Here is a 13,263-nt window from a genome sequence, read left to right as displayed (position 1 = left end):
TCCTGCGGCCCCAGCAAGGCTGGCCCAGCGGCGAGGCTGGGGATGGAGCGCATGCTTTAACCCTTGCAAGGCCGCGCCTCTCTCTCTCTGCAGTCTAGTCACCGTGCCCAAGGAGGGGGGCCTGGGGAGGACAAGGCCCCGGTGGAAGACCCACGCGCACAGCGCGGAGGTGGGACTGGGTGGAGGGACGCGGGCTCACCCTGCCCTCGACCCTCCGCCGGCCCGCAGCCGGGGCGACCCTGGGCGCTCAGGCCGTGCCCACGGCGCGCGGGGGAGGGATGCCCAGGCAGGTGGGGAGATGCTGCAGGGAGGGGCTCTCCGTCCCCACGCCGCTCACCTGCGCCCCGCGGCCGCGGGTACCGCCGTCCCCGCTGCTCGCCGCGCCCGACCGCCCTCCCTGTCGGCGTCCGCGGCCCGGCCCGGCCCGGCCCGGCTCCGCTCGGCCCCGCCGGCCCCGCCGCTCGGCCAGATCCGCATGCGCCGCCGCTGCCGCCGCCGCGCCTCCCCCGCTCGCGCGGCCGCCGCGCTCGGCGCGCCCCCGGGACCCCCTCCCGACCGCGGTCCCCGCCGCCCCGGCCGCCGGCAGCGCTGGCCCCCGCGCGGTCACACGCCCTGCCACGGCGTGTCACAGACAGCGGCGCTCGCGGGGGCCAGAGGTGGCGTCACACGGTCACACACCCCCACGGGGTCACACACTCCCACACTGGGTCACATACAGCGTCATGAACATCATCCACATGCACACACTCACACGGAGTCACCCCCTCACATGGGGTCACACAGGGTCAAACATTCAGACTCACATGCAGTTACACACATGCTCACACTGGGTCCCACACGGGCACAGCGCCCAGTAGCATCACACACTGTGACACACTCAGATAGTGCCACCATCACCCACATGGTGTCACACACAAGCACACATATGTCCAGGCACTGTCACACACTCCCGTGGGGTCACAAAGAGTATACTCACGCATCATACACGGCCTCACAATCACACAGTGTTACACACTTTTACACACTCAAATTTGTCACATCTGTCACACACTCACATGGGGGTCACACTTCCTGCACGGTCACACACTCATACATCACTCAGTCAGAGGAGGTCACAACCAGCATGTCAACAACAGTAACAACCACAGCCACACACTCAATGGGGTCACCGTGTCACACATCCTTACATGACACATGTGGTGTCACACTGTCACAGTCTAAAAGAATCACACACTCCCGTATAACAGATTTCACACATGTCCCACACCATGTCCCCCCAGTGTCACGGATGCATCCAGCATCACAGACTGACACAGTGTCACCACAAGGTCACGCAAGAACAGCCTCAATGCTTGCCAGACGTGGTGTCACACAGTCTCACAGTGTAACACGGTGTTATACACAGAATGGCGCATGGTGTCACTCACAATCATACTCTCCCTCGGGGTTACTCTCAGTCACACAGGGTCCCGTGGACACATAGACACGCGCACAGTGTCCCACACACCTATACACCCACACTGTCCTCCCTCACTTTCTCCCTTGCAGCTTCCAGGAGGCCCTGGGGCGCAGTGTCCCAGGTTGGCCTCGTGGCCCTGGGAGAGGGGGCGTGAGCCACGAGAGGCCGGTGGGCATGGCCCGCGCTCGCCCCGCCCCGCCCTGGGCGCCTGAGCGCGGAGGCGGGGCACTGGGGTCCGCCCGCGCCCTTCCTAGAAGGCCACACGCGGCCACGCCTCCCAGGCGAAGTGGCGGGCGGAGGGGGCGGTCCTGGGCGGCAGGCGGAGCTGCCAGTCTGGCCACGCCCACCGCGTTCTCCCCGCCCAGGGGCGTGGTCAGTCCGGCCCCGCCCCGCGCCAGGAGGACCGAGAGGGCAGCCCAGCAGCCAGCCAGTTCCCGCGCGTCCTGCGACTCGGCGGCCTCGCACCCCTCCGACTCCGCAGCATGGTCGTCAAGAAGATTGCGCTCTTCGGCGCCACCGGCAGAACCGGGCTCACCACACTGGCGCAGGCGGTGCAAGCAGGCATGAGCTCGGGCGGGCGCGGGGCGCCCCGGGGTGCGCGGGCCATGCCTTAGGGAAGGACATCGTGGGGCAGGACCGAGGCTGGTTGGGGCCGTCCGTGCTTTGGTGTATGCACGGGGCAGAAATGGGGGACGCTAGGGGGTCCAATTTTATGTGAGCCAGGAAATAGGAATCGGCCTGGGACTCTCCAGTGACAGGTTTAGATTCAGGGCGATTACGAAATGTGGTGGTGGTGGTGGTGGTGGTGGTGGCGGCGGTTAGCACACCCAGGCAGGGCTTCCTAAACCGGGCATGCGCTCGCCGCCAGCACCGCCCTCTCTTCACAGGTGATAAATCCTCACGCCACTCTTGTGGGGTGGGAACTATATCACTTCAGGTGACAGATGAGAAAACCGAGGCCCAGAAAGTGAATGTCCCGATATGACACAGCTGCAAAGTGGCAGTGCCGGAACTTGAACCCAGCCAATGCTTCAGCGGCCTAAAGTCCACCGGCTCTTGGTTGGGGCACCAAGGCTGGAAGTTGAAAAGGCTGGAGAGTGGGTTGTGGTGGGCACGTAGTGGAAAGAGGAGCACGGAGACCTGGGTGAAGACTGCGGAAGTCGATGAGGGCTGAAACTTCGCAGTTTCGGCAGGAAGGGGATGAGCATTCCGTGCCCCACCGTCCAGACTTCACCAACCCCCAGCGAGGCCTGGGACTTCCAGATAGAGGGCCCCACCCTTGCTGGCCTCGGTGATTCTGAGGATATTGACTATCTGGGTGCTCCCAAAGGGCGGAGGCCGCCAAGATCCCACTCTCTGCTGTCTCCCAGCCCAGCCCTCCCTTGGAGGGACTCTACTGGAAAGTTCCCCATTAAACCCACTCTTCTCCCCGTGCCCAGGAGGACCCAGTGAGGATCTTGACATGTGGGATGAGGAGAAACAAGTTTGCTGATAGGCATTTCTCGGGGAGGAAGTAAGAGGGAGAATTTGAGAGGTGCTGAGTCACCCTGAGCAGCCAGATTCCATGTTACTACCTTTTTCTTAATCCTCAGTAAATAACCCTGAATTGCACTCATCCACCCTGGCGGTCGCAGCTGGGACTGCACCCCTGGACTTTGAGAGGTGGGGCCCTGGGGCGACCCTGCCTTCTCTCTGTGGCTCCCACAAGTCTCTTCACAGCCCTGTGCCTTGCGGTCCCCACCAGAAAAAGGAAGGGCTTGAAGTAGCTGGGCGTTTATTTACCTCCATAAATGTCCCTTAGCTGAGTGAACTCAGATTATAGCTGTGTGCTCCTGGCTCAGGTACCTAAAATTGCCTCAGTCTCCCCATCCTCAAAATGGGCACTTTAATACCTACCTTGTAGGGTTGTTGCAATCTGGTGCTTTCCACACTGTGGCTCATAGTGAGTTCCGAAATCTATTTAATTGGTTGCAACAGTATCAGAATGTTTCACATGTTAAATATTGGTTTTATGAAACTTTTGTTTGAATTATGTATGTATAGGTTTGTGTATACTGGGTTAGGCTGTGAAATCTATTTTGTACTGAGGGTGGAGATAAAAAAAAAAAACCTTAAAAGGGGCATGATTTTTTCAACATACTCTCAAATAGTTATGAAAAAACTATATATATATAATCATATATGTATATGTATAAATGCATTTATATACACAGGTATATAACTATGTATGTTATAGATTTATTATATAGACACACAGAAGGACAAAGGAAAAGCAAATATGAAAATCTAGGTCTTGCAACTTTTCTATAGGTCTGAATTTATTTCAAAATAAAAAATTAGGGGCCGGCCAAGTGGCATTGCAGTTAAGTTCACGAGCTCCACTTTGGCGGCCCGGGGTTCGCCCGTGCAGATCCTGGGTGTGGACCTACGCACCGCATTTCCAGCCATGCTGTGGTAGGCGTCCCACATATAAAGTAGAGGAAGATGGGCACGGATGTTAGCTCAGGGCCAGTCTTCCTCAGCAAAAAGAGGAGGATTGGCAGCAGATGTTAGCTCAGGGCTAATCTTCCTCAAAAAAAAAAAAAAAATTTAATAGAAAAATTTAAGTAAAGAATTTGAAAAAAAAAATTGGGACTAGCTTCCCAATGCTCTTGTTCTTTGTAAAATCTATGCATTCTAAAAGTGTGCTGTTTGGTGTGGTAGCCACTAGCTTATATTTAAATTTGTCTAAATTTAAATGTGTGTTGTGTTAAAAAATTTGGGGGAAAAAAAAACATTTGTCTGTGGAAAGAGCTTCACATAGCCCTTGGCACATGGAAGGTTCTCGATAAATGTCTCTAGTCACCAATAATGTGACCCTAATGGACACCCTGTGCTGGGCCTGTGTCAAAGCTCTCACTGTCTGTGAGAACAAGTTTCTCCCCCAAATTAGCCACGATTTACTAGGGTCCATTGTAACCAGTGGCAGTTCACAAATGTTCCCATTGGCCCCTTGAAAGCCCCCTCTGCTCCCTGATGTGTGTGAGGGCAGCACAGGTTTTGTGTCATTCCTTTATGAAAGGTGGTCCACACAGGATGGAGATGCTGGAGATTTCCATCCTCATTTTGGAGAGGAAATTGAGGTCCAGTCAGGGAAGGTGTTTCCTTACTCCAGCCAGTAATAGATGGAGCCGGAGTTTGAACCCAGGTCCCTGGGGCACTAAAGCCTGTGCTTTTGTGTTTATAAAAAGTCAGAGAGAGGGTGGCGAATATGACACAGTTCCTGGACCCGCAGGGCCCTTGCTTTATTACAGGTCAACATAAGTAGGGCCCTGAAGAGGGCGGTAGAAGATGCTCCAGGCAGAGGGAGCAGCATGTGCAAAGGCCAGGAGGCAGGAGACAGCACAGTGCGTTTGTGGAACTGAAAGTACAGTGGGTGAGGAGGACGGTGCTCCAGCACAGGCTGGAGAGGAGGAGAGGCCACCTCCCAAGGGGCCTTGAAGGCTGTCATGAGGAGCCTGACTTTATCTCAGCACCGGAGGTCATGGGAGGGATCTGAGCAAGGGAGGTACTCTGATGGAACTGTGGAAAGCTGTCTGGCTGCCCTGTGGAATATGGATTGGAGGGGGAGGCAGGCCAGGAGCCCGGGGATGCCAGGCCAGGAAATAAAATCATGAGATGATTAAAAGGTGTAGTGACAGCCAACGCCCATACAGCACTGCTGTGCCAGACACTCCCCTGCACATTGTTTTAGTTTTGCTTTTTTTTTTTCAGGAAGATTAGCCCTGAGCTAACATCTGCTGCCAATCCTCCTCTTTTTTTCTGAGGAAGACTGGCCCTGAGCTAACATCCATGCCTGTCTTCCTCTACTTTATACGTAGGACGCCTACCGCAGCTTAGCTTTTGCCAAGCGGTGCCATGTCCACACCCGGGATCCAAACTGGCAAACGCTGGGCTGCCGAGAAGCGGAACGTGCACACTTAACCGCTGCGCCACCGGGCTGGCCCCTAGTTTTGCATTTTTTAATAGCAGCTTTATTAAGATATTGTTCACAACCATACAATTCACCCATTTAAAGTATACAATTGGGTGGGTTTTAGCATATTCACAGAGTTGTACAAACATCACTGTGATCAAGTTAGAACATTTTCATCACCCCCAACAAGAAACCCCTAAAAATCACTCCCTGTTTTTCTGCTTAATCCCTTCCCCAGCCCTAGGCAACCGCTCATCTACCTTTTTTTTTTTTCCGCAAGGAATATTCACCCTGAGCTAGCATCCATTGCCGATCCCCCTCTTTTTGTTTTTTTTTCACTTGAGGAAGATTAGCCCTGAGCTAACATCTGTGCCAACCTTCCTCCACTTTGTATGTGGGATGCCTCCACAGCATGACTGATGAGTGGAGTGGGTCTGCACCCTGGATCTGAACCTACAAACCCTGGGCCTGAAGTGGAGCACACAGAACTTTAACTACTCAGCCAGGGGCTGGCCCCATACTTTTTGTTTGTATGGATTTGTGTACATTTGTCTGTTCTGGACATTTCATATAAATGGAATCACACGCTATGTGATTCTTTGTGACTGGCTTCTTTCGCTCAGCAAAAACGTTTTTTCAAGGTTCATCCATGTTGTAGCATAGGTCAGTATGACATTTCTTTTTATTGCCGAATACTGTTACGTTGTATGGATATACCACATTTTATGTATCCATTCAGCTGATGGAAATTTGGAGTTTGTTTCCTTTTTGGCTATTATGAATAATGCCTCTAGGAACACTTGTGGACAAATTTTTTATTTTGTTTTGTTTTAATTATATATATATATATTTTTTTATTGAGGTTAGGATAGTTTACAACGTTGTGAAATTTCAGTTGTCGTGTACAAGTTTTTGTGTGGACATTTGTTTTCATTTCTCTTGGGCACATCCCTAGGAGCAGAATTGCCAGGTTAGATGGTAATTCTGTTTCACCTTTTGAGGAACTGCCAGGCTGTTTTCCCAAGCAGCTGCAGCCTTCCACATTCCCATCAGCAGTGTCTGAGGGTGCCAGTGTCCCCATATGCACGCCGACATCGATTTTCTGTCTTTTTGATTATAGCCGTCCTAGTGGGTGTGAAGTGGTATCTCACTGTGGTTTTGATTTTCATTTCCCTGATGGCTAGTAATATTGAGCATCTTTTCATGTGTTTATTGGCCGTTTGAATATCTTCTTTGGAGAAATGCCTATTCAGATCTTTTGCCTAGTTTTTAACTGGGTTATTCAATTTTTCATTATTGAGTTGTTGGAGTTCTTTATATATTCTAAATACAAGTCCCTTATCAGATATATGATTTGCAAAAATTTCCTCCCATTCTATGGGTTGTCTTTGCACTTTCTTGATGCACTAAATTTTGTGTTCTTGAAGCACAAAAATTTTTAATTTTGATTGTGTCCCATGTATCTATTTTTTTCCTTTGTTGCTTGTGCTTTTGGGGTCATAGCTAAGAAACAATTGCCTAATTCAAAGTCACAAAGATTTATGCTTGTGTTTTCTTCTAAGATTTTTTTTAGTTTTAGCCCTTGCATTTAGATCTTTGATCATTTTGAGTTAATTTTCATATATGGCGTGAGGTAGGGATCCTACCTGATTCTTTTACATGTGGATGTCCAGTTGTTCCAGCACCATTTCTAGAAAAAACTATTCTTTCCCCATTGAATTATCTTGGCACCCTTGTCAAAAATCAACTTACTGCATTAAACTTTTATATATATTGTTTAAACTTACCACAATCTTGTAGAGTAGAGACTATAATTAGTGTCACTTTACAAATGAAGGCACCAAGGCCCAGAGAGGTTAAGTGACTTGCTTATGTCATACAGCTAGCTAGTGGTAGGGCTGGAATTCAAACCCAGGGTTATTTTGAGGATTAAATGAGTTAATAGATGTAAGGCACTTGGTCCTTGGCACATGGTGGGTGCTATAAATATTGTTTACCATTATTATCATCATCATCGCCCCAGAGTGTTCAAATCTCCCATCATTTGATTCTGAAATACATGATGACAGCTACCAAGAGAATTGGAACAATTTTATTGTTTTTCCTTTATCATTTTTCGAATAATGGATTAATCCTCTGATGTCTACCAGTGAGGACCAATGGGCGATTGGTAGGATCATTCTGAACTCGCAGATTTTTACATGTGTGATGTGTTTCAATTCTTTGCCATCACTATTCTTTTGGGCAAATCATATTACCCGTGATATGTCCCAGTGAGAACACTTCAAGTGGCTTCTGTGTCCTTTCGACATGGCCCCAAGATATTTGAGGCACTGCCTTACCACCTGGCAGATCAAGGCGTTCCAGGCTCGTCTTGTCCTTCCCTGCCCAGCCCAGCATCAGCCATTTCTCCAAGGAGCTCTGGTTCATTTTGCGTGAGAAGGATTGTTGGAGGCTGGCTTAGTCAGCTCGGGCTGCTGTGATAAAATGCTGTAGACGAGGGGCTTAAACAGCAGACATGTATTTCCTTCCATTCTGGAGCCGGGGAGTCCAAGATCAAGGTACCGACAGACTTGGTTTCTGGTGAGGGCCCTCTTCCTGGCCTGTGGACGGCTGTCTTCTCGCTGAATTCGCACATAGTGGAGAGAGACCTGAGGTCCCCTTATAAGGACACTAATCCCATCATGGGGGCCTCATCCTCATGACCTCATCTAAACCTCATTTCCTCCCAAAGGCCCCGCCTCCAGATGCCATCACATTGGGGGTTACGGCGTCGGCATATGAATTTGGAGGGGACACAAACCTTCAGGCCGTGACAGAGACCACAATGAATAGTTTTATTTTTTAACACCACTATTTGGAATACATCATTTGCCACTATTTCAAACGAAGGAAGAAATAGCTTAGTTGTGAACTTTAAAATGGGCGTGTACACGTAGGTACCAGGAGACAGCGTTAGCCAAGGTTCTTTTGGGACATACTAAGGCAGTGAAAATCTTTAATGGGGGCTGCCAGGTGGCCGAGTAGTTAAGTTCGTGCGCTCCGCTGCGGCAGCCCAGCGTTTCACCGGTTCAGATCCTGGGTGCGGACATGGCACCGCTCATCAGGCCATGCTGAGGCGGTGTCCCACATGCCACAACTGGAAGGACCTACAACTAAAATATACAACTATGTACTGGGGAGATTTGGGGAGAAGAAGAAAAAAAAGAAGAAGATTGGCAACAGATGTTAGCTCAGGTGCCAGTCTTTAAAAAAAAATCTTTAATGACCACAAAGGTGGAGCGTGGCCCTTCAGAAGGAAGGCTGGGGGGTCAGAGACTGTCCCAGTGCTGGGCAACCCTTGGGTAACTCATGTCCTCCTCTGTTCCTCACTTTCCTCTGGGACCATGGATGAGGGGCATAGGCCCGTATGATGCCAGGAATTAACCCTTTAGTTGCTGGAGGGTGCGGAAGTCTGGGGGAGGCCCTTGGAGGCCTCAGTATAAATTATTTAAGAAGAATCTTGAAGCTATGGCCCTATTTTAACAATCGACTGAATATCAACTGTGGGTATGCCAGCAAAGATGTGTGAAGGCCACTGACCCAGAACAGAAGCCCTGGGTCATGGATTTAGGGGTTTCTGACACCCTCCAGGACCCAGCCCCTGGAGCCCGGAAGTGCGAGCCCGCAAGCCCACTGACCTGCCTCTCTGCCCCTTTTTGCCCGCAGGTTATGAAGTGACAGTGCTGGTGCGGGACGCCTCCAAGCTGCCCTCAGAGGGGCCCCAGCCAGCCCACGTGGTAGTGGGCGACGTTCGGCAGGCGGCCGATGTGGACAAGACCGTGGCTGGGCAGGACGCTGTCGTCGTGCTGCTGGGCACCGGCAGTGACCTCAGTACTGGGCCCCCCCTCTGCCCACGGCCCCCTCCTGCACCTCGGCCCCCAGCACCACCCCCGCCCCCGGCCCCGCCCCTGCCACCCCCGCCGCCACCGCCACCCACCAGTGACAGCCACTCTCTGTCCCCTCTAAGGTCCTACCACAGTGATGTCCGAGGGTGCCCGGAACATTGTGGCAGCCATGAAGGCCCATGGCGTGGACAAGGTCGTGGCGTGCACCTCGGGTGGGTGGCGGGGTCGTAGCGGTGGGTCTGAAGGATGGGGGGTGAGTACTGGACAGGCAGCCCAGGGGCCTCTGCAAGGCATTGGAGTCATCCCAAGTTACTGTGCATTTATTGAGCACCAACTGTGTGCCTGGACCTTGCTGGATGATGCTGGGGACACGGTGGTGACCGTACAGCCCTGGACCCTGCTCTCATGGGTCTCATAGATGGAAGGGAAGTGGTAAACAGAGCCATCATCAAACTGTGACAGGGCAGAGTGGTCAGGTCTGGAATCCAGGGGGCTCAGGCAGAGGGGTCAGTGCTGGGATGCAGGGGGCCCAGGCAGAGGGGTCAGGGCCGGGATCGGGGAAGCCTATAGGACTGTGGGAGCTCTGGCCCAACCTGAGGAGAGGTCAGGGGAGGCTTCCTGGAGGAAGTGACAGAGCCATGGATACACAGACCAAGGCTCTACCCTCACAGAGCTCCTGATACGGGGAGACGGACCTTCAACAAATAGTTGCCCTGAGTAAATCCAAAAGACACAAAACCCCTTTGAGTACTCCTGCTTGTGGAGGCACGTAGCAGGTGCTAGTAACGCAGAGCTGTTCTTATCAGCTCCTTGTAGAGCTAAGGGAGTGGAGGCCCGGGCAGGCCCACCGGCTCACCGAGCTCACACAGCTCGTGGTGGCAGAGCTGGCGTGTGAAACCAGACCGTCTCCATGGTCCACACTCCACTCTGTGTTTCCTTGGGCAGTGAGCTCAGGGATGGTGAGGCAGACCTGGCGGGGCCTCGAGGGCCCGGGTGGGGACTTTGTTTTCACCGTGGGTGAGATGGAACCACGGATGAGCTCTGTCCCCTCAGCCCCACTCTGGCTACACTTGGACAGATCCTAGGGGCAGGGACAAGGAGACCAGGGAGGAAGTGCTGCCATGGTCCAGGCAGGAGGTAACAGTGGGCGGGAGCAGGCAGGTGAGAAGTGCTCAGCTCTTCTGTGGGCCATGGGAACAGGACAGGAGGCCCAGAGCACCTGGAAGGCCATGGTGAGCCGCTGCAGGGTTTTGTCCTGGCACAAGACTGGCGGGCTGGGGGCCTGGCCAGGCTGTCCTCAAGCCTTGGCTGACCCTGCCCTGTGTCCCTCCAGCCTTCCTGCTACGGGACCTGGCCACCGTGCCCCCACGACTGCAGGCTGTGACCGATGACCACATCCGGATGCACAACGTGCTGAAGGAGTCGGGCCTGAAGTACGTGGCCGTGATGCCACCACACATAGGTGAGTGGGGCTGGGAACCCAGTAGCGGGGGCGCCACCAGCCTGCTCCTTCCGCCCTCTGGGGAGCTCCCCCAGGCCTTCCCTGGGCAGTCTGAAGTTGCAGACCTTTGCCCTGCAGTTTCTATCCTTCTTCGTGCTTGATTTGTGTCCTTTTCAGTTATCTGTGTTGAACAAGCCGCCCAAAATTTAGAACTGCGGAACAACAAGCCTCTTTTATTATGACCATCCCTCTCAGTACCTGGAGCTGCCTAGGCTCAGCAGGCAGGTCCTGCTGGGGTCTCCACGCGGTGGCTCAGGAGCTGGGGATGGAGTCCAGTGGGAGGAAGGAGGAAGGCTTCCTCATGGAGGTGGGGGCTGCTGACTGTCGCTGGCACACGGCACGCTGCCTCCCCCAGCGTCAGATCTCTCAGTGCTGCTTCCGCTGCGTTCTGTTTATTAGAAGCGAGTTACTAGGGCTGGCCTAGATTCAAGAGAACAGGAATGATGCTTCACCACACAGATCAGATATTTTCTTTATCTTCTCTAGCGTGCGTCTCCCTCACTAGAATGTCAACTCTTTGAAGGCACGGATTTTGTCTTGTTTTGCTCGCGACTGTGTTCCCAGTGCCTAGGACAGGGCTTGGCAGGTGGTGATGCTCAGTGAATATTTGTCAGATGAACGAACACGGGGCACCACGCCTCACGGTGGTGGTGTGGAGGAAACCAGTGAGCTACACCTGCACCCACACCCACTTTTCCCCGCCCGGGTCTGGAATCCACACTGAGAGAGACACGGAGTCAAACATAGGGAGAGAGTCGTTCATTCAGCAAATGCCTCCTGCATGTGGACGGTGTGCCTGGCCACCATCACAAGCCCTGGTAACAAGAGGGCCTCTGCTCTCCTGGGGCTGCCATTGCTAGCGGGGGAGACATTTGCCTGCCCGCTGGCAGAACAGCTTTGCTTTCTGCCTTCTGGGGCCCCAAAAGGAGGAGGCCAACACACCTCAGAGGTTCCAAGAAGCTTCGATGTTTAGGTTCAACGAAGCGAGGTGTATCAGGACCCTTTGAGAGTAAGTTGCAGACGGCATCGCGCTTCACTCCTCCTTCGATAGGCATCTCCCAAGAAGGAAAATATTTGTGTATGAACCACGGCACCATTGTTGCACCAGGAACTGCCATTAGCTCTGTCTCATCACTTAGTGTCCGTTCCGTATTCAGATTTCCCCAGTTGTCAAAAAATACCTTTCAACTTCTCTCTCGCCCCAAAATCAGGATCCAGTGGAGGACCATGTGTTGCGTTTAGTTGCCCATGTCACCTTTAATCTGGAACAATCCTCCACATCTTTTTTTTTTTTTTAATATTTCTCATAACATTAACCAGGCCAGGTATCTTTCTGAATGCCCCACGTTCTGGATTTTTCTGGTTGTTTTCTCAGAGATTCAGATTAAACACTTTTGGCAGGAAGGCCACCTGGGTGAGGGTGTGTGTTTCTTGTTGCACGTGACTCCAGGTTGTCCCTGTCCTGGTCTGCTGCGTTCCATCCCTAAATTAAGTTGGTCTCTGTCAGATGCTATTTTTAATTATCACGCAGCCAGTAGATGCCCTCGTAATAGCCAGGTCATGCCTGAACGCTATCCCCACTGTCTAAGAAAGACCCAGTCGTACCTCTGGCATCAGGACACAACAATTCCTTGTTCGCTCTTACAGTGTCTATAAAATGCAGGCCCACCCTGCGACATGTCACTCAGCCGTCCCAGGGGGTTCAGAGAAAGGAAAGCATCCAGATAGAGGGACCAGAGCAAATCTAGCCTTTGTCACTGGGAAGTGACCCTTTACAACCCTGGGAAGTGACTTCCTCTCTCCGAGACTCAGTTTGTCCATTTGTAAAATAGAGTTAATAATAGTTCTGAGCCCATTCTGCTTTATTTCTCCCCACCTAACACAGTGTCTATGTTGCTTTCTTACCTGATTAGTTGCCTCATCCTAGTGAATGCCTGCATGCTGAGGACAGGGCTTCTTGTCGGTTTTGTCCCCCTCTGGGTGCCCAGCACCTGACACATGGGTAATCAACAAGGATTTGTCAAATGAATGAAGTAAAGGGCATAGATTAGTGCCTGCACATGGGAGGGGGTTCATACCTTGGCGACTCGCCTGCCATCTGGGCTGGGCACGCGGGAGGCACCCTGGGACGGCCACTGGAGGGATCACGTGTTGGGGGAGGGAGGAAGGACGTCTGCTTCATCCCGCCCCTCTGTCTACCTAGCCGGAGACCAGCCGCTGACTGGGAAGTACTCAGTGACCCTGGATGGACGAGGGCCCTCGAGGGTCATCTCTAAACACGACCTGGGCCACTTCATGCTGCACTGCCTGACCACCGATGAGTATGACGGCCACAGCACCTACCCCTCCCACCAGTACGAGTAGGGTGCCAGCCCCACCCCAGAGGACGGCATCCTGGGAAATGGAGAACAAAGGAAGGGAGCAATAAATCCTGAGCCAAGAGCTTCAAATTATTCTAGAA

General features: G+C 52.6%; 2 protein-coding genes across 2 annotated transcripts in view; one reads left to right on the top strand and one right to left on the bottom strand.

Annotated features, from left to right (window-relative positions):
• SPTBN4 (spectrin beta, non-erythrocytic 4) overlaps window positions 1-481 on the bottom strand; it is a 72,437-nt gene extending 71,956 nt beyond the window's left edge. The window contains exon 1 of the mRNA XM_023649766.2: window positions 338-481. The gene's annotated coding sequence lies outside the window, so the exon portion shown is untranslated. The remainder of the gene's footprint in view (window positions 1-337) is intronic.
• Window positions 482-1,839: 1,358 nt separating this feature from the next.
• Window positions 1,840-13,263, top strand: BLVRB (biliverdin reductase B). The gene is made up of 5 exons (XM_001498028.7): window positions 1,840-2,020; window positions 9,123-9,287; window positions 9,424-9,513; window positions 10,635-10,763; window positions 13,006-13,263. Exons 1-5 carry the CDS (start codon window positions 1,942-1,944, stop codon window positions 13,164-13,166), a joined length of 624 nt encoding a protein of 207 aa, XP_001498078.3. The 5' UTR covers window positions 1,840-1,941; the 3' UTR covers window positions 13,167-13,263.

This window comes from Equus caballus, chromosome 10, assembly GCF_041296265.1.
Source record: "Equus caballus isolate H_3958 breed thoroughbred chromosome 10, TB-T2T, whole genome shotgun sequence".
Taxonomy (NCBI): Eukaryota; Metazoa; Chordata; class Mammalia; order Perissodactyla; family Equidae; genus Equus; species Equus caballus.
This window is presented reverse-complemented; position numbering and strand designations above follow the sequence as displayed.